At 48.6% G+C, this 21,078-nt stretch overlaps 1 protein-coding gene across 1 annotated transcript in view; it reads left to right on the top strand.

Annotated features, from left to right (window-relative positions):
* The window catches only part of ABHD12 (abhydrolase domain containing 12, lysophospholipase), an 87,157-nt gene that overhangs the window by 64,774 nt on the left and 1,305 nt on the right, over nt 1-21,078 (top strand). Inside the window, exons 4-12 of the mRNA XM_080813923.1 lie at nt 5,971-6,090; nt 10,081-10,111; nt 12,085-12,130; nt 14,261-14,390; nt 15,471-15,508; nt 16,055-16,134; nt 17,062-17,144; nt 19,171-19,249; nt 20,401-20,528. Coding sequence (XP_080670049.1) covers nt 5,971-6,090; nt 10,081-10,111; nt 12,085-12,130; nt 14,261-14,390; nt 15,471-15,508; nt 16,055-16,134; nt 17,062-17,144; nt 19,171-19,249; nt 20,401-20,528 — 735 coding nt within the window. The remainder of the gene's footprint in view (nt 1-5,970; nt 6,091-10,080; nt 10,112-12,084; nt 12,131-14,260; nt 14,391-15,470; nt 15,509-16,054; nt 16,135-17,061; nt 17,145-19,170; nt 19,250-20,400; nt 20,529-21,078) is intronic.

Genomic DNA, 21,078 nt, shown 5'->3' with positions numbered 1-21,078 from the left:
GTCGTTTTAATTTTCATTGTTATAGTTATGTTCAGTTCTTTCATTGTATTTAATTTTATTTTTGTACATATGTAAGTTTTTCTTCCTTTACAATTTTGGGATCTAGTTTTCTAACAGACCAAAATACAAACAGGATCCACTCTATTGGTCTCTTCTAATCACATGTCTGATTATATTCTCTCTCTTATTTTCCCCCCATTTTGGGGTCTTTTCTTATTTCTAGTGTATATTTCTCTGGGGTCATTGTTGCCATTTTAGTATTTTGTTCTCTCGTTCATCTGTTCTTCTCTGGAGAGAATGACAAGACAAAAAACTCACCTAAAAAAGAACAAGAGGCCATACTGACTGCCAGGGTCCTAATCAGTATGGATGTAAGTGAGGTGTCAGGACTAGAGTTCAGAATAACAGTTATAAAGATATTAGCTAGGGTTGGAAAAAAGCATAGAAGACACTAGAAAATCCCTTTCTGGAGAAATAAAAGAACTAAAATCTAATCAAGTCAAAATCAAAAGGTTATGAATGAGATGCAATAAAAAATGGAGGCTCTAACTGTCAGGATAAATGAGGCAGTAGAGAGAAATAGTGATATAGAAGACAAAATGATGGAGAATAAAGAAGCTGAGAAAGAGAGATAAGCAACTACTGGACCATGAGAAGAGAATTTGAGAGATAAGTGATACCATAAAATGAAACAATTTTAGAATAATTGAGATCCCAGAGGAAGAGGAAAGGGAGGGGCAGAAAGTATACTGGAGCAAATTATAGCAGAGAACTTCCCTAATGTGGGGAAGGAAACAAGCATCCAAGTCCAGGAGGCACAGAGAACCTCCCCTCAAAATCAGTAAAAATAGGATAAAACCCCAACATACAATAGTGAAACTTGCAAATCTCAAAGGCAAAATACTGAAGGCAGCTCAGGGTAAGTCCATAACCTACAAGGGTGGAAACATTAGACTTCCAGCAAACCTATCCACAGAGACCTGGCAGTCCAGAAAGGACTGGCATGATATATTCAGCATGCTAAATGAGAAGAATATGGAGCTGAGACTATTTTATCCAACTAGGATATCATTCAAAAGAGGAGAGATAAAAAGCTTCCAGGATAAACAAACAGAAACTAAAAGAATTTGTGACACTAAGCCAGCCTAGCAAGAAATATTAAAAGGGATCCTTTAAGTGAAGAGAGAGCCCAAAAGTAACGAACAGAGACAATATACAGAAACAGTGACTTTACAGGTAATAAAAAGGTACTAAATTCATAACCTTCAGTAATTTCTCTGAATATAAATGGGCTAATTACCCAAATCAAAAGAAACAGAGTGTCAGATTGGATAAAGAAGCAACCCATCCATATGCTGTTTGCAAGAGATTCATTTTAGGCCCACAGACACCTGCAGGTTGAAAGTGAGGGGGTGGAAAACCATTTATCATGCTAATAAACATCAAAAAAAAGCTGGGGTGGCAATCTTTATGTCAGACAAATTAGATTTTAAGCCAAATGATGTAATAAGAGATGAGGAAGGAGACTATATAATAATTAAAGGTTCTGTACAGTGAGAAGATCTAACAGTTGTAAACATTTATGCCCTAACACAGGACCAGCCAATTATATAAACCAATTAATAATAAAATTAAACTAACACATTTATAATAATATAATAATAGTAAAGGACTTCATTATTTTTTAAGAGAATTTATTTATTTATTTGACAGAGAGAACACAAAGAGGGGGAGCAGGCTCCCTACTGAGCATAGAGCCTGATGTGGGGCTTAATCCCAGACCCTGAGATCATGCCGTGTGCTGAAGGCAGATGCTTAAATGACTGAAGCACCCAGGTGCTCTAATAGTCGGGGACTTTAACACCCCACTCACTGCAACAGACAGATCATCTAAGCAGAAGGTTAACAAGGAAACAAGGGCTTTGAATGACACACTGGACTGTAATTCACAGATATATTCAGAGCATTCCATCCTAAAGCAAAAGAATACACATTCTTCTCATGTGCACATGGAACATTCTCCATAAAAGGTCACATACTGAGTCATAAATCAGGTCTCAGCCAGTACCAGAAAATTGAGATTATTCCATGCATATCTTTGGACCATAATGCTTTGAACCTGGAACTCAATCACAAGAGGAAATTTGGAAAAAACTCAAATACCTGGAGTCTAAAGAGCATCCTACTAAAGAACGAATGGGTCATCCAGGAAATTAAAGAAGAACTTAAGAATTTGTGGAAACTAATGAAAATGAAAACACGAGTGTTCCATACCTTTGGGATGTGGCAAAGGTGGTCCTAAGAGGGAAGTATATAGCCATAGAAACCTTTCTCAAGAAACAAGAAAGATCTCAAATATATAAAATAACCGTACACCTAGAGGAGCTGGGGTGGGGGGGAACCCAGCAAATAAAGCCTAAATCAAGCAGAAGGGAAATGATAAAGATTAGACCAGAAATCAATGAAATAGAAACCAAAAGAACAGTAGAACAGATCAACAAAACTGGGAACTTGTTTTTTGAAAGAATTAATAAGATCAATAAACACGTAGCCAGACTTATCCAAAAGAAAAGAGAAAGCACACAAATTAATAAAATCATGAATGAAAGAGGAGAGATCACAACCAACACTGAAGATATACACACAATTATAAGAACATATTATGAGACAACTATATGCCAGCAAATTAGGCAATCCGGAAGAAATATGTACATTCCCAGAGACATATAAACTACCAAAACTGAAACAGGAAGAAATAGAAAAACCAAACAGATCCATAACCAGCAAGGAAATTGAAGCACTAATTAAAAATCTCCCAAAAAACTAGAGTCCAGGGGAATTCTACCAAACATTTAAAGAAGAATTAATACCTATTCTTCTGAAGCTGTTTCAAAAAATATAAATGGAAGGAGAACTTCCAAACTCATTCTATGAGGCCAGCATTACCCTGATCACAAAACTGGACAAATACTCCACCAAAAATGAGAATTACAGACCAGTGTCCCTGATGCACGTGGATGCAAAAATTCTCACCAAAATACTAGCCAGTAGGATCCAACAGTACATTAAAAGTTTTATTCACCATGACCAAGTGGGATTTATTCCTAGACTGGAAGGGTGGTTCAACATCTCCAAATCAATCAGTGTGACAGACTACGTTATAAGAAAGGCAAGAACTATTGATCCTGTCAATTGATCCAGAAAAAGCATTTGACAAAGTACAGCATCCTTTCTTGATTAAAGCTTTCCATAGTGTAGAGATAGAGGGAACATACCTCAATATCATAAAAGCCATCTATTAAAAGCCCACAGCGAAAATCATTATCAATGGAGTAGAACTGAGAGCTTTTCCCCTAAGGTCAGGAACATGACAGAGATGCCCACTCTCACCACTATTATTCAGCATAGTACTAGAAGTCCTAGGCAGTCAGAGAATGAAAAGAAATAAAAGACATTCAAATTGGCAAAGAGGAAGTCACACTCTCTCTCTTCATAGATGACATGATACTTCATGTGGTTAATCCAAAAGACTCCACCCCAAAATTACTAGAACTCATACAGCAATTCAGCAAAGTGGCAGGATAAATAATTAGTGCACTGAAATCAGGTGCATTTGTATACACTAATGATGAAACAGAGAAAGAGAAGTTAAGGAATCAATTCATGTTTGCAATAGCGCCAAAAACCATAGACACTTGGAATAAACCTAACCAAAGAGGTAAATAATGTATACCCTAGAAACTATAGAACACTTATGAAAGAAATTGAGGAAGACACAAAGAGATGGAAAAATGTTCCATGCTCATGGATTGGAAGAATAAGCATTGTTGAAATGTCTATGCTACCCAGAGCAATCTACACATTCAGTGCAATCCCTATCAAAATACCATTGACATTTTCACAGAGCTGGAACAAATAATCCTAAAATTTAAAATTCTAAAATTTATATAGAACCAGAAAAGACCCTGAATGACTAGAGGACTATTGAAAAAGAAAACCAAAACTGGGGCATCACAATGCCTGATTTCAAGCTATATTACAAAGCTGTGATCATCAAGACAGCATGGTACTGGCACAGAAACAGACACACAGATCAATGGAATAGAATAGAGACCCCAGAAATGGACCCTTGATTCTATGGTCAAGTAATCGCAGACAAAGCAGGAAAGAATACCCAATGGAAAAAAGGAAGTCTCTTCAATAAGTGGTGCTGGGAAAATTGGACAGCCACATGCAGAAGAATGAAACCGAACCATTCTCTTATACCATACAAAAAGATAAGCACAAAATGGTTGAAAGAACTCAGTGTGAGACAGGAATCCATCAAAATCATGGAGGAGAACACAACCAGCAACCTCTTCGACCTCAGCCGCAGCAACTTCTTGCTAGACATGTCTCTGATAGAAAAGGAAACAAAAGCAAAAATGAACTATTGGGACTTCATCAAGGTAAAAAGTTCTGCACAGCAAAGGAAACAGTGAACAAAACTAAAAGGCAACCTACATTATGGGAAAAGATTTTGCAAACGACATATCAGGTAAAGGGCCTGTATCCAAGATATATAAAGAACTTATCAAACTCATCACCCAGAAAACAAATAATCCAGTCAAAAATGGGCAGAAGACACGAACAGACATTTCTTCAAAGAAGTCATACAAATGGTCAACAGACACATGAAGAAATGCTCCAAAAAAAAAAAAAAAAAAAAAAGAAAGAAAGAAAGAAATGCTCCATATCACTTGGCATCATGGAAATACACTTCAAAACCACAATGAGATACCACTTCACACCAGTCAGAATAGCTAAAATTAACCAGACTGGAAACAACAAATGTTGATGAGGATGCGGAAAAAGGGGAACCCTCTTAACACTGTTGGTGGGAATGCAAGCTGGTGCAGCCACTCTGGAAAACAGTATGGAGGTTCCTCAAAAAGTTGAAAGTAGAGGTACCCTATGACCCAGTAATTGTACTACTAGATATTTATCCAAAGGATACAAACAGTGATTTGAAGGGGCATCAGCACCTCCATGTTCATAGCAGCAATGTCCACAATAAACAAACTATGAGAAGAGCCCAGATGTCCAGTCACAGATCAATGGGTAAAGAAGATGTGGTATATAAAATGGAATACTACTCATCCATCAGAAAGTATGAATACTCACTATTTACATGGACGTAGATGTAACTGGAGGGTATTAATGCTAAGCAGAATAAGTCAATAAGAGAAAGACAGTTATCATATGATTTCACTCATATCTGGAATTTAAGAAGCAGAACAGATGATCATAAGGGAAGAGAGGAAAAAATAAAGACAAAATCAGAGAGGGAGACAAATCATAAGAGACTCTTAATTATAGGAAACAAACTGAGGGTTGCTGGAGGGGAGGTGGGTGGGGGTATGGGGTAACTGGGTGATAGACATTAAGGAGGACACGTGATGTAATGAGCATCATGTGTTATATAAGATTGACCAATCACTGACCTCTACCTCTGAAATTAATATATATGTTAATTAATTGAATTTAGATAAAAAATAGTGTACAGCTTAATAATACGGGTATGTATGAGGGGAAATGATCTTACCTAGCTAGTATTTATTAAGCAGTCATTCTGTGTGAGGCCCAGATGAGGTCCTGGTGAATGAGCCAAACTAGATCTTACCTTACAGAATGTCCAGTTCACATGGGAGAAACTCCACCCCCAGCCCCAGCCCCTGCCTCCCTGCTACCACAGGGAGCTTCTGTGGCCCAGAGGGGCCCAGGTGTGAGTGAGGAAATCTCCTACCAAGGCTGTCAGAAGCCATCACTGTAGCTTGGAGTTCTGTAGTTATTTCTTCTGCCTGCCACCGCCCCCCTACCCCCCACAACCACCTGGCCTTCTCTGCGCTCAGTTGTGACTCTGATCCTTTGTCATTCTGTCAACAGTCATCCTCATCTGATCATTCCACTCCACTCTGCTTCTGTTTCCAGGCACACTGTCCCCGCTGTCTGGTGGAAGGACGCCCAGGGAAAGGACCAGATGTGGTACGAGGATGCCTTGGCTTCCAGCCACCCTATCATCCTGTACCTGCATGGGAATGCAGGCACAAGGTGAGGAACAAGAGCCTGTGTAGCATGTCCTCCCCTCAATGCTGGCCCGGTCCGGTCTGCTGACCCACTGCAGTGAGGGAGTGTACAGGCAGTGGGGCCGTGGGGCATCCTGAGAACACAGGAAATGGCAGAGTTTATGGGATTTGGGGGAAAGGGGTCAGGGTGAAACTCCCATGAAGCAGTGTTCCCACAAGCTCAGGGCGGAGCAGAGCTGTATGCAAGGTGGGCCCAGGTGCAGGTTCCCCCTGCACTCCCCATGTTAAACAGATGTGGGAGTCTGTGTCCAGATACCCCTTACCTGGGGCTCCCACCTGGGTGGGATGGAGGAGCCTGCATCACATCACCCAGATCCTCGGCCAGAGTGCGGTGTTTCCTTCTTCCTGAAGTAATCTGAAGGGCAAAGTGAGGGCCAGTGATTTAGGGAATCCGGTTTCTCAGTGAGTAAGCAGCGGTTGTTCCTCAGAGGGATTGTTGTGACACTTCAGGGCGGCAGTGCCCCTGGGGAATGCTGTCTCCTGTTCCCCAGCCTTGCGTGTCAGCCCAGGCTGAGGGTCGCAGGCAGGCTGGCCCCTTCTTGCTGGCAGGCATGCCCTTCTGGGGTGGGGGGAAGGACACTTCCTGGCAAGGGGCAGTGAGTGCTGAGGAGGAGTTGGGGTGACATCGAAGGAAGGATGGCTGAAAGCACAAGGAGGCCAGAGGGACCCCAGGGGAATGCACACAGATAAACTCATCCGTGCAAGGCGCCCCACCATGCTGTTGGGTTGGGTGAGTGTGAATTCTGTCTCTCAGCGGTAAGCCAGCAATGCCAGTGTATCCTGCCGGGTGTGGCTGAGGCCCTGTCTGTGGCAAGCCGTTGCTCAAGTTTATCCCAGATGATTTTCAAGAGTGTCTTTAGGGAACCCTCCCTACACTGTTGGTGGGAATGCAAGCTGATGCAATCACTCTGGAAAACAGCGTGGAGGTTCCTCAAAAAGTAGAAAATAGAGCTACCTTATGACCCAGCAATTGCACTACTGGATATTTACCCTAAACATACAAATGTAGTGATCCGAAGGGGCACATGCATCTGTATGTTTACAGCAGCAATGTCCACAATAGCCAAACTGTGGAAAGAACCTAGATGTCCATTGACAGATGAATGGATAAAGAAGATGTGGTATATATACACAATGGAATACTATGCAGCCATCAAAAGAAATGAAATTCTGACATTTGTGACAAGTGGATGGAACTAGAGGGTATTATGCTTAGTGAAATAAGTCAATCTGAGAAGGACAACTATCATATGATCTCCCTGATATGACGAAGTGGAGATGCAACATGGGGAGCTTGGGGGGTAGGAAAAGAATAAATGAAACAAGATGGAATCGGGAGGGAGACAAACCATAAGAGACACTTAATCTCAGAAAACAAACGGAAGGTGGCCGGGGGGAGGTGGGTGAGGAGAGGGTGGTTGGGTTATGGACCTTGGGGAGGGTATGTGCTATGGTGAGTGCTGTGAAGTGTGTAACCCTGACAATTTACAGACCTGTACCCCTCAGTCTAATAATACATTATATGTTTATTTAAAAAAAAAAAAAGAGTGTCTTTAGGGGCGCCAGGGTGACTCAGTCGGTTAAACAGCGGCCTTCAGTTCAGGTCATGATCTCAGGGTCTTGGGCTTGAGCCCTGTGTCAGACTCCCTGCTCAGCGTGTAGTCTGCTCCTCCCTTTTCTTCTGCTCCTCCCCCTGCTCATACATTCGTGCTCACTCTCTCTCTCTCATGCCTTCAATGGCATGTTGTTCACGTTCACTGGAAATTGGCTTTTTCTACCCACATGGTAGAAAGAATCCCTGGGAGAGCAGCATGGGTGAAGGAGGAGGTACATTTTCTGAACAGAGCATTGTCTGAAAACCCCCAGGAAGGCTGCTGTTGTTGCAGCTTCACTAGGGCACGTGAGGGAGCCAGCAGGAGCTGGCAGGAGGCAGGGCTGCTCCAGGCCCGGGTGAGGGTCAGCCTGGTGCCTAGCCGCAGTAGCGGGCTGGGGGCATGTCATTTTGTAAGCAGAACCAACAAGGAGATGAATTCGTAGACCTTGTGGTTTTGGTGGGGGGCAAGCAGACTGTGTCTCTCAGTGATGTCGGGGCGGCAAGGCTGCATAGTGGGACACCACAGGAAGTCCAGGAAGTGTGGGCCACGAGGGTGCTTTGTGAGGCTGCAGAATGCTCAGCTGCTGAATCATGTGTGCACTTGGCAGTTTGCTTTCTTCTTTGCCTGGGACAAGCGACAGTGGGTTTCTCTTCTGCTTTTCAAAGGGCAAGTGGTTATAACCACTCTGCTAGCATCTTCCTATAAATGAGAAAATTTTATAATTTACTGGGAATAAGGTTCAGTTAAGCAATGCCAGTCACATGGTAAAAAAGACAAAGTCTGCCTAAACTTCAGGTTTGAAGGAGCCCTGTGACTTGGAAAGTCTTACTGTCCTCTCCCCCATCCCCAGAGAGACCCCCCCTTGGCCTGGCAGAATTACAGCAGCTCTGTCTCCCCAAGAGCCAGTCTCTGGCTACTGCTGTGCACTCTTCTTCTTCTTTTTTTTTTACCCCTCTTCTTTTTGCTCAAAGTGGGGATTTTGAACAATCTAGACAAGACATCAAGACATGTACTTCTCCAAAGATAACTGAAAACATTTTTCAGTATTTCTTTCTGGTCCTGAAACTCATTCCCTTGTATTTCTGTGACCACACTGCATTGGTTTTCCTTCTTTGTCTCATCCCTGTCTCTCTCAGGGACACTCCCTGCCCTCCCCACCCACAAACACACACACAGCAAAGTGGCCAGGGTGCTCAGTATAAAAAAAGAAAACTGCTGAGAAGTCTGGAGAGGGTGAGCTCACTCGCTAACATGCTTTCCTTCCTGAGGTCGCCCCGTTCCCACTTTGGTGTCTATCCACAGTAATAGCCGACCAGTAGCTGGACAAAGTGTGAGAAGGGATAGATAGTATTCGGACAAAGAAGTATAGACACACGGGGCGCCTGGGTGGCTCAGTGGGGTAAAGCCTCTGCCTTCGGCTCAGGTCATGATCCCAGGGTCCTGGGATCGAGCCCCGCATCCGGCTCTCTGCTCAGCAGGGAGCCTGCTTCCTTCTCTCTCTCTGCCTGCCTCTCTGCCTGCTTGTGATCTCTCTGTCAAATAAATAAATAAAATCTTTAAAAAAAAAAAAAAGAAGTATAGACACACAAAACACTTTGGATGCACAAAAGCCTGTTTAGCATCTGTAATAGGAAGTGACCCCAACACACTAATCTGTGGGTATGGGGCTGGGAGATGGTCAGTGCCCCTCTGAAGATGGCTGGGCAGTAATTGTCAAGCTTACGATCACACACACCTTCCATCCAGCAGTTCTGTGTGTAGGAACATATGGAGCACATGTGTGCAGGAGGACATCAGCACGGGCTGGCCATGGCAGCAAAACTTAGATTCACAGCAGGTAAGAGAGGGTCACAATGACTACAAGATAAGGAAGGTGAACCTCCACTAAAAAGAGTCCTGGAAGTTGGCTGTGCATTACTGAGTGAAACGTGAGAAGCAGTAGAGTGTGCATGTCGAGGAAAGAATTGCCTTCACTTCTGCCACATGCTGGTCACCAGGGAGCTGAGGCCTCGAGGGGCTAGATGCTGGGCAGGAGTTGGGGGCTTGCTGTGTATCCTTGGTATCTTCTGAATTTTGTGTTGTTCCTATGTGTTAGTCGAAAACAGAAGTAAGATGATAATTAAAAAATATCCCCAGAGTGCTAAGACTATCCCTTGCTTGTCATGGTATTGCCAGAAACAAGCATGGAGCTGCTCTGATGCCCTGTAGAAGAGGTCGTCTGTCCCCCAATGACCCTCTCGGTATGAATTTGGGGACCAAGCCACTAAGGACCCAGACACTCCAGTACTGACCCTGGAGGCCTGCCTTTTTGAGAAGATGTGCTAACACCCATTCTTGTTTCCTTTTCCCTGACTCTCTAGAGGAGGCGACCACCGGGTGGAACTTTACAAGGTAGGTGAAGATGGCACACAATGTATGATGGACAGAGTGGTGTCCATAGGCTGCATGATGGGCAGAGTGGTGTATATAGTGATGACGGGAGAGTGGTGTACACAGTGTGATTTTGGGAGAGTGGCATACATGGTGTGATGTTGGGAGAGCAGTATACACAGTGATGACAGGAGAGCAGCATACATGGTGTTAAGACAGGAGAGGAGGGTACACAGTGTGATGTCGGGAGAGCAGTGTACACAGTGATAACAGGAGAGGAGCTAACATGGTGTGATGACAGGAGAGCAGTGTACACGGTGTGATGACAGGAGAGTGGTGTATATGGTGTGATTTCGGGAGAGCGGTGTACATGGTGTGTATGACCGGGAGCGCGGTGTACATGGTGTGATGACAGGAAAGTAGTGTATGTTGGGAGAATGGTGTACATGGTGTATATGACAGGGAGCATGGTGTACATGGTGTGTGTGACAGGGAGAGCCCCATACATGGTGTGATGACAGGCAGAGCAGTGTACACACAGTGTAGGACACACAGAGTGGTATTCACAGGGTGTACAATGGGGAGACTTGTGTACACGGGGCATATGAAGAGCAGAGCCACATATGTAGTGTGTATGAAGGGAGAGTGGTATCCACACAGTATACGAAGGAAAGTGCATCACCCAAGGGTGTCTCCCACCTGTTCTTTCCAGTAGGCATGTACATAAGGGAGTCCTTCCAGTACTTGAACATTGGCCTTTCCAATGCTGCCTCCATTGGAAGCCTCTACCGTGGAATGCTTCCCTCTAATGCTGCCTCTAGGGAGAGCTTCCAAAAGCAGAATGAGTGGACTTCGGGCATCATCTGCCAGATACTGGCAGTTATATTAAAGGCTTTTGAAATTGTCATTAAATGCTGCATTTCTCCTCTAAAACGAATGGAGAGCACCCAGGGCCAGGAAGCCACACTCTGGCCAAGTAGCAGGGTCAGGAGCTCTGCCACACTGAAGTCTCACCCATCACCAGATTCCAGGCTGACCTGGTGGAGGGGCTGGTGGGTCTGCCAGCCAGGCAGGTTGTCTTCTTTGGAAGCTTGAGTCTCAGAGCTGGAAATGTGCAGTTGCCTCCAGGGTCCTCTCCCTCATCTACCCCTCACAGGGACCGACACCTGCATTGGTTAACCTGGCAGAGAGCAAATGCGAGGGAACATCTTCATCTTGTGGGCACTGCTCTGTCCCTCACACACCAAGGCCAGGCACTGCTGTGGGCCATAGAAGGGTTTGTTCCTCGAATGAATTGGATCAAGTTGGGGAGGGGGTGCTCCTGCAGAGCTGTGGCCCCTGCTTGAGGTTTCTGTTCTTAGCAAGGGTTTGCATCTAGAGCAGGTATGGCCCTGGTGGGTGCAGATGCTGCAGGGGCAAATGCTGCCCTGGGGCAGGCAAAGGAGAAAGGAACACACCTCCCTCAGGGGATTTTGGAGCATGTTCGTGGCTGGCCACTTCCACATGTCTCCGGGCACACTGCAGGAAAGCTCAGGTGTGGGCTGTGAGAAATTATCTAGTCCAGAAGATCACGTCATCTAGAGGGATTTTGTTTTTAATAATAGAAAAATCCAACGAAAGCTTTAAGTCTGAGAAATGCTAGGTTGCAGTAAGGATCCCAGATGCAATCTCTGACCATAGAGCCCCTCCTTCTGGGTCTCTGGTCTCAGGGTGTCTGCCCTGGCCGGGGGGCTTCCTGTGCCCCAGGGGTCTGAGCCGCGGGAGAGCCCTTCTTTCCATCATATCCCCGAGGTGGCGGCATCTGCGTGTCCTGTAGCAGCCGCAGACGTGTGGGTTTTATAATGCGGAATGGGCAGCATGGTCACAGTCTTTATGAAGCTCTCACTGTGTGCGGGGCCCAAAGACTGACATCGGGCTGACTTTGGTAAGAGGCAAGCTGCCCTCAATTCAAGATGTGTGGACTTGTGCCCAGATACTTATTTTTTACGTTCCAGGTGCTGAGTTCCCTTGGTTATCACGTGGTCACCTTTGACTACAGAGGTGAGTTCTTTTGCAAGTGCAAGTCTGGGCCGTCACACTGCTCTCGTCCGGGTCTGCTCTGCAGGCATCAGTCACCTTAGGAGCCGAGGCAGCATTTGTAACTCATGGTGCCCTGACCTGCAGTGATGGCGAGTGTGGTAGTTGGGGTGAGGGCACAGCGTCTTCCCGTGTGTGTCCTGCATGCTGACGAGGGGTATCCCTCAGCAACATTTTAAATGTAGAAGACACTGTCATTTCTTTACTGGACTCTGACTCCCCAGAGCTGGTCATCAGACACGTTTTGTGGGCAGAAGAGCTTGTCTTGTTAAAGTTCTGAAAACAGGAGAAAGAACTGTTAAGAGAGAAGGAAGATTCTTCTTCTTGCCCCTCAGTATTTTTTCTTTCTTGAGTGAATCAGAAGGCTTTGCTGCCGAAGAGCTGGAGAACCCACAGTCAACTTTAGGCTAAGAACGGTGCACCTTAACGAGCCAGGAAAATACTTTGTACTGACCGGAAGCTGCCCTGTGAGACACATGGGCCTCTTGTAGTCTCAGCAGCAGAGGTCAGAGGTCAGAGGGCTGCTTGGCTTACTTAGCTTAGCTGCTTAGCTTGACCTACTGGGGGAGGGTAATGGTGTCAATATCCTCAGACTGAGGGTATGGCATCGTAACAAATTGCCACACACTTGATGTCTACAAAGAACTACTTTGTAGTTCTGGAGGTCGAAAGTCCAAAATCTTTGGCCACTGGGTTAAAATCCAGGTGTTGGCAGGGCCAGCCCTTTAGGAGCTTCTGTGGGAGAATCTAGTTCCTTGCCTTTCCAGCGGCTTGAAGTTGTCCCTGTGCCTCAGTGCATGGCCTCTTGAGTCTGATCTCTGACCCTGACTTTTGCCTTTCCCTCTCACTTGTCCAGCAGATCATTGTGGTGACTTTGCACCCACGCTGGTAAGCCCATAATCGCCCATGTCATAGTCTGCTGATCAGAGGCCTCATTTCCTTCTGCTGCCTCAGTCCCGCCCCTTGCTGGCCACGGAATCAAATGTCCTCACAAGCCCCAGGGATGAGCACACGGGCCTCCGGGGCGGCAGTGGCCTGCCTGCTGCAGGGATGGTTCTTTCCAGAAGAGTGTTTGCAAGTTCTGGGTTGGGAAAAACTACAGATAAGGATCTGGAAAGTAGTTCACCCACTTATCCTTTTCTCTGTGCTAAAAAGGGTTTTGTGTTCCTACAGGGTGCTAGAGACTTCAGGGTGATAGAGCAGCCTCCTTCCTTGTTTACCTCCTTGTGCTTCTACCAGGAAGTGAAAGCCCTCACAGCACTTTGTCTTTCCAGTTCTCATCAAGTCTCTGCATTTCTAAGCTCCATATCTGCCAGTCTCTGTCTCTCTGAGTCCCTTCCTCCTGTCCACACCTTGAAGCTCTCAGGGTGGCCTTGTCTCTCACGTGCCCCCTTCGCTAATCTGGCATCTGTGATGCCCAGGGGAGGTGCCTTATTGTGCCCACTAGCTGTGGGTTTTGCTTATGCAGCAGAGCAGGCTCTTTCTGAGCCTCGTGGTGCTTTCAGATCATTTGATGATGACTCACTGCTGAGTTGCTAGAAATGACAGTGGCATTTGCCCTTTACAAGATCCTGGGGGGAGGGCCCTGGGGGAAAATGCGGTCTGGGGACAGAGATGATTAGCTTTCCTCTGCTATTCTGAGAGCCCCTTTCCTTTCTGGGTCAGAGTTGCCTTGAGCCTGGAATCCTGCCCCCAGACGTTCCTTTCCTGCCGGGGCTCTGGGCAGGCCGGGGTCTCACTGGCCCGTCACCTTGGGCCAGCTACCAGCAAGCCCTGAGGGTTGGGGAGGTTGCTACCCCATCTGCCCGCAGGAGTCTGTGGGTCTGACGGCCGTCTGCACAGTTGTTCGTTGAAGCTTAGATAAGGGTGTGTGGATGGCTGGGCTCAGGGGTTGTAGCTGGCCAAGGAAGCCGGAGAAGTAGAATCTGGCTTGTCCACACACCCCTCACGTGGGTCTTTGAATGATGGTGGCAGAGATTTCTGTTGCGCCAGCCAGTCCTGGGCTGCCTGTTGAGAAAGAAGGGGATGAGTCCACCCCTCAAGCGGTTCCAGGGGCTGGGGTTTGACTTCCTCTTGACGCTTCTCCCCCGCCAGGTTGGGGTGACTCGGTAGGAACGCCATCGGAGCGAGGCATGACGTATGACGCACTCCATGTTTTTGACTGGATCAAAGCAAGAAGTGGAGACAACCCTGTGTATATTTGGGGTCATTCCCTAGGCACTGGGTGAGTTCACAGCCTGGTGGAGTCATGGAGGAGCAGGTCTTCATGGGGCAACGTTTCACCAGGTCTCTCCAAGACTGCCCTGATGGCGTCTGGATCCCGTGACACCATGAGTCCCAACAACCCTTGTCCCTCATTCCCATGATGGGGACAGGGGAAGAAGTGCCACAAGACACCATGAAGAGTTTGAGCTACTTGAACTCCTCAACCCAAAAAGGGACTTGAGATACACACAGGCAGCTGTGGGGTGGCCATCTCCCTCTGCAGGGAGGGTGGGCACACTTGCCTCAGTCCCAGGGTGTTCCTCAGGGAGGTGTCTGCACAGCAGACCAGACAGGGCACTTGGGTTAGCATCACCTGGCTCTGGAGTGTGGGTGCTGGCTGGCAGCCTGAGGGCTGGGGCTTTGATCACTTGCAAACCAGGGACATTTGTAAACAGTGTGACCACTTGGCCTGTACTTGGCTTACCAGAGACCATAGGGGAGGCAGCAGTGGGTGGTTCCCTTCCTACATCTGCCAGGATGGGGAAAACAGTTTAATATTCCATCTAGGGCTGCCTGAATCGCTGCTGCTGATGGAAGGTCAACAATGTTTCTAAAAGGGGCACTGCTGTCAGTGCCCAGAGTCATGAGGCCTTCAGCAACCACCCCTTTTCCAGCAGCCTTTCCTTTGGGTGCAGTGGCCGTGGCAACCGTCCTCCCCCTGATGCTCACCTTGGACAGCGTGCTGCAGTTGGGGTGGGCCTGCAGGCTGGGAAGTGCCTGCAGAGAGGAGCTGGGGCTGAGCGGGGAGCAGGTCGTCCTGCTGTGGCTGTCTGCATGGGCCCCGCCCAGTGTGGCCCTGGGATGGCAAGAGGTCCGGGGACTGTCATTGCCATCCTCATCAGAAGGGGTGGCCATGGCAGGGGCAGCAGGGGCCATTCATGGTCCTGGGGCATCTTTGTCCACACCCTCCCCCAGCCCCGAACTCCACCAGTCGCTTCACAGATCCCACAGTTCCTCTGGTCACTTACAAGACTAGAACAGTCTCATCTCAAACAACTTCCATCGTCATTTACCTGAACTGTTTTTCCTTCCTTCTCAGAGTGGCGACAAATCTGGTGCGGCGCCTCTGTGAGCGAGGTAGGGGCCTGTGTGGTGGTGGGAGTCTTGGTGGGCTGGGCAGGGGCTCCTCCTGGTCTCTGGGCTCAGGCGGGGTAGGCAGCATGTTTGTGTACACTCGCTGTGCCCCAGGCTCTGCTGTGGGTTCTTGGGAGATGGATGCTGATGGATGACAGCACAGCGACAGTACCTGGGTGTTGTCTTGGAGCCCTGCGGGCTGGACACAGAGGCGCCGGCGTCTGGGTAAACCCTCAGCTGACCCCAGCCTGCATTCCCCACGGATTTTTGAGCAACTGGCGGAGCCTTATCAGGACTGGGCTCCCAAGACACAGCTTCAGTAGATGTGGTTTTGGGGAGCAAATGACAGCCACCTGAGAGGCCCCTGTGTGGGCCCCCGTGTGGGTACTTCTTATGTCTCATCCATGCAGGAGTGCCTGTGGAGGGGGGCAGGGCTGGTTGTGGGGGATGCCTGGGTTCCACTGTCCAGTCTGGGGAATCAGCCTCTCCCGGGACATCTGTGAGGGTTTCTTGCCCACCTCGCAGCCCCCTGTTTGTTTTATTTTCTAGAGACACCTCCAGATGCCCTTATATTGGAATCTCCGTTCACTAATATACGTGAAGAAGCTAAGAGCCATCCCTTCTCAGTGGCAAGTACAGATCTTATTAAAAGTTGGCTTATTGTTATTATTAAAATAATTACTATCAAGGTAAGTCTTAAGAGAATAAGTATAAAATAAAAATTAATCCTTGTTTAGTGCAGGGTGTTGCCAGGGAATTTTATAACTCTGTAGCAGGCAGAAGGATGGATTCACAGCTGGGTTGTCCAAGGATAGTAGGACCCCCGGGAGGCCATGCCTCTGAGGCATGGTTTGCCTAGCTGGCATCGTTGCCCTGCAGGGCTCAGCCCAGGCCTGTGGCTGCTGTCCTGGCTGCTTCTGCAAACACGGAGCTGGTGGGTGCCCCTGCTCCCTGTCTGCATAGATGGTGCTCAGCAGTAAGGCTCTCCCAGTCGTGTCTCCAGGTGACACCCTGGGGGAACCCTAGTGGGGATCCCAGGTGACTCAGGCCCTCCTTACCTGCCAGGATTGAGGCCTTGGACCCTTTTTTTTACAAGCCTAGTCCCCTCTGTGTCCTTTTCTGTCCCGTGGGTTCAGGGGGGCTGTGCTGGCCCCCCACCTGACCCCACGGTGCTCTGTTGCAGACCGGAGGAGTCCTCTGTAGTCTTACTTCTTTGATGTTGCTTTACCTCCAAGTCACATGGACCCCTGTTTTCCCAGGGGTGGAGGCCCTCGTGTCTGTCGGAGGCGGTCCTGCCCAGCTGCTGCTCTGAGGTGTGGGAGCCCATTTTGTGGGCAGCCATGTGTGGCCAGTTCGGGAGCCTCTTAAGCACAGAGTCTGTGGTCTGGGGGCAGTGGGGCACCCGAGCACAGCTCTGGTGGGACCTTAGGTCAGTCCATTTGGAAGCGCAGGAGACCCTTGGGCACTGAGCACCCTCTGTCTGAACCCTTGACCTCGGCCTTTGCCGTGGCTGTTTTAACTGATGCTTCTGCACGTTGTTTCTGTGTCGCCTTCAGATATACCGATACTTCCCTGGGTTTGACTGGTTCTTCCTCGACCCCATTACAAGCAGTGGAATTAAATTTGCAAATGATGAAAAGTGAGTACTATGGTACAATACCTCATTTTCCAATTTAAAAAAAAATCACTAAGAACCCCCAGGACTAGTCACCTTAACCAAACAGGGTGGAATTCTGTATACTGGGGTTCTTCCCCAACCATCAGACCTTTGTAAAGGGCAAGTCAGCCGGGAGCTGTAACCGAGAGAAAAGGGATTTGAAAAGGCTGTGGTGGCATTAAAGCAACAGGAAGACAACATGTCCCTGTGTTTGTTTTATTTGTTAGTTGAAATCAGAATCAAAATTCCCGATAGGTTCTAATAAGGGGAGCTGTTACTCAAAAAATGACACTGCCTCAGCCGTTTGATTTCAGTTTGGTTGTAGAAAAACGTTACAGAGTTCACTGTTAAAAATATTTCTTGGAATGCCTGGGTGCCTCAGTTGGTTAAGCGTCTGCCTTCAGCTCAAGCTGTGATCTCAGGATCCCAGGATCGAGCCCTTCATTGGGTTCCCTGCTCAGCGGGGAGTCTGCTTCTCCCTCTGTCTGCTGCTCCCCTTCCTTGTGCTCTGGCTTTCTCTCTCTCTGACAAATAAATAAAATCTTAAAAAAATATATATTTCTACTGGGGCTCCTGGGTGGCTCAGTCATTTGAGCAGCCAACTCTTGGTTTCTTCTCAGGGCCGCGGGATCAAGTCCCATGTTGGGCTCCATAAGGAGTCTGCTTGAAGATTCTCTCCCTGTGCCCCTCCCCACCTCACTCACTCGATCTCTCTAAAATAAATAAATCTTAAAAAAAAATAGGTTAACATTTTAAAATCTACACTCAGGAATAAATGTGAAAAAATGGAATATTTTTCCCCTTAATTATTTCTTTTGGTTCTGAAAATAGAGCAAACTAAAATATGAACAGAAGGGGCACCTGGGTGGCTCAGAGGGTTAAGCCTCTGCCTTCGGCTCAGGTCATGATTTCAGGGTCCTGGGATCGAGCCCTGCATCGGGCTCTCTGCTCAGCGGGGAGCCTGCTTCTCCTTCTCTCTGCCGACTTGTGATTTCTGTCAAATAAATAAATAAAATCTTAAAAAAAAATTTTTTTTGAACAGAAATAAGCAAAAAACCTGGTTGTTTATAAATATTGTTTTGGAACTTCAAGAATGATCTGAAAAAAGTGGATTCCAACAACAAGCACCACAGTGAGTGCTGGGTCCCCCGAAGGTGCCTTTTGGCCCTGCTCCGGGCTGACCATTGAGGGGCTGGCAGTATTTCACCCGCAGGAAATCACAAGCCCCCACTTGTGCGCATGGTGACAGCATGTGAACCAAGCCTTTTCTAGAGTGGGTCAGGGTTAGGACATACTACTTAGAATGGAAGTCCTGAAAAGATGGGCAGTGTCACTGTCAAAGTGTGACCCTTGCAGCAGAGATGCTCCTCCCTGGAAGCAGAATGCAGGGAAAGTGTGCATGTATGTGTACTGTAAGCAGAAGCCCAGATCACCGGATGGGCTGGCCATCGGTGGGGCGACAAGCCCCCTGGCCCAGGTCCTGCCCGGTGCCAGGCTTGCTCAGTGAGGGGTGGCCAGGGTACTCCAGGATCTGTCTAGGCCCACAGCCCCTCCGTGGTTTGCTAGAGGGTTTGGATCATGTGAACTCTTGAAAATGTTAATTTATTTGTAAACCTTCAGGGTGACCTTAAATGTCATTTTCAATAAAGACAGTTTAGAGCATGTAGGCTTTTTTACCAACACATTTCTAGTGACCATCGTTTGCTATATGTTTCTTGGCCCACCACCATGGGCCAAATATAAATATTTTTTACCTTTTAAAGAATAGGTCTAGTGGCAAAAATAATAATTTTCAATTTCCAGAAAATACACAGGGACCGGATAAGATGAATGGATCGATCTCTAGACTTGACTGAATAGATGATGGTGGAAACACTAGTTCTCTAGTGAAAAGCCAGTCAAGTTCGAGCTGTTGAGCACCATGGTGAAGCCCACACTAAACCTGGGTGGGCCCAGAGACCCCAGCTCTCTCCCTGGGGCCTTGGTCCAGTTCCATCTCCCCCTGCAGTGTGAAGCACATCTCCTGCTCCCTGCTCATCCTGCATGCCGAGGACGACCCGGTTGTGCCCTTCCAGCTTGGCAGAAAGGTGAGAGTCGGTGCCAGCTCTGGTGCGGGCGGGTGTCTAGCCGGCTCCCATTCAGGCTGGGCTGGGCATCCGCAGGGGTTCTGCTGCTGCCAGGTGCCCCCACCCCAGAAGAAGAAGGTAGGGGAGGTCAGCAGCAGGATCGGGTGGGGGCCAACAGTTGATGTCTTATCAGCAAAGGTAAGCTAGAGGGCATGGACTTCTTCACCAGTACATTCGGTGATAGCAAGAGGAAATGTGAGAAGTAAGCGGATGGTTCCCGGTCTATGTGCAGGGGGCCTAGCCTGACAGAGACTTGACTGCTGGGTACTCTGCTAGGCTGGAGGGAAGGAGCCCTCGAGGAGGAGGATCCCCGGCCCCCATGCAGGGATCCCAGTTGGCAGACTTGATACAGAACCTCTTGTCTGTTCTCTTGCCTTTGGAATGGGCCCGGTGTCAGGAATACCATGCTCTTGGGGGGGCCTCTGTGTTTGCTTTTACTGAGTTTGCTCTGCCTTTGCTGCCAGGCAGCAGCATTCAGTTTGTAGAAGTGCTGTGGCAGCTAGCACCATCTGGCATGGCTATGGTGAGGGTCGGGGCAGCCTCGACGGAGTGAGGCCCGGGGGCCAGTGGGTTCCAGCGCGGCCAAGTCTCCTCCCTCCAGCGAGCCCGGGCCCACGGGGCTGTCCCACGACGGCTACTCAGACCCGTAGAGCCTGGCCATCTCAGGGAGGAAGGGGCTGAGGAAGGACAGATTGTGAGCCAGGCTACCGACCGGCCTTGACCCAGGCACACGGCAAAGTCCAAGGCAGACAGCCCAGCCAAGGCTCCGGGATGAGCCCTCAGGGCTGCTCTAGCACCTAGGCGTCCACACGCCTGCATGCCAGGCAGCTCTTCCTGTGAGGCAGGCTCAGCTGCCTTGCCGCCCCCTGCGGAGGGGCCATCTGGGAGAGGGGCGTTAGGACAAAGGGTCTCGAGTATCAGGCCAAGGAGCTGATTCCTGTCCACACCCGTGCCCCTCGCCCTGGCCACACAGGCAGCAGGACAGCACTGTCACTGGCGGAGGACTTGGGTTGCTCTTCGGAGGCAGCAGCCACTGACTGGTTTCTCTCCTGGGGAGACCACCAGGCAGGGCTGCCATCTGTGGGTGCTGACCTGTCTCTCCCTCATCCCAGCTCTACAACATCGCTGCTCCATCCCGAAGCTTCCGAGACTTCAAAGTTCAGTTTATCCCCTTCCACTCAGACCTCGGCTACAGGCACAAGTATATCTACAAGAGCCCTGAGCTTCCACGGATACTGAGGTGAGGCATTCTCCCCCTGGGGTGTGATGGCTCAGGCCAGGTATGCAGCAGGCCCAGCCCTGAAAGCTGCCTCAGTGGGGTGGGGGGTTGCTGTGACTCGAGAACCTTCCATCTCCACGGAGAGGGGTTCAGTGTTCATGGCCCCTCCCTCCTGAAGCGCTTCCGTGATCAGACAGGGCAGTGACTTCCCTGTGGTGTGGATTGTGCAGGCTACGTAGACACCCCACTCGGGAGCATCCAGCCGCTGTGGGTCAGGCCTCAGTCTCTTCCTACACACCCATCAGGTCCTGCCCCTGTGCATATGCGCATGGGAGACTCTGGGCCAGCTCACAAAAGCCTGTTTGTCCTCAGCTGCTTCTTGAAAGGCGGCTGTGTTCCTGGCTCCACCATGATAGCCATGGTCTGGGGCCAGGACAGTGGCTGGGGCCATGGCGCCCATCCCTTGCCCAGGTGCCAAACCCAGGCATGAAGGGCGAGATGGTGGCACAGGGTCGTTTGGACTGGATGAGGCCTGGCCCAGCCTCAGGAGCCCAGGCTTTTGTGTGAGGAC

The sequence above is a fragment of the Martes martes genome (genome assembly GCF_963455335.1).
Source record: "Martes martes genome assembly, chromosome: 9".
In the NCBI taxonomy this organism is placed as follows: Eukaryota; Metazoa; Chordata; class Mammalia; order Carnivora; family Mustelidae; genus Martes; species Martes martes.
The sequence above is the reverse complement of the archived record's forward strand: the minus strand, read 5'-3'. Positions and strand labels throughout refer to the sequence as shown.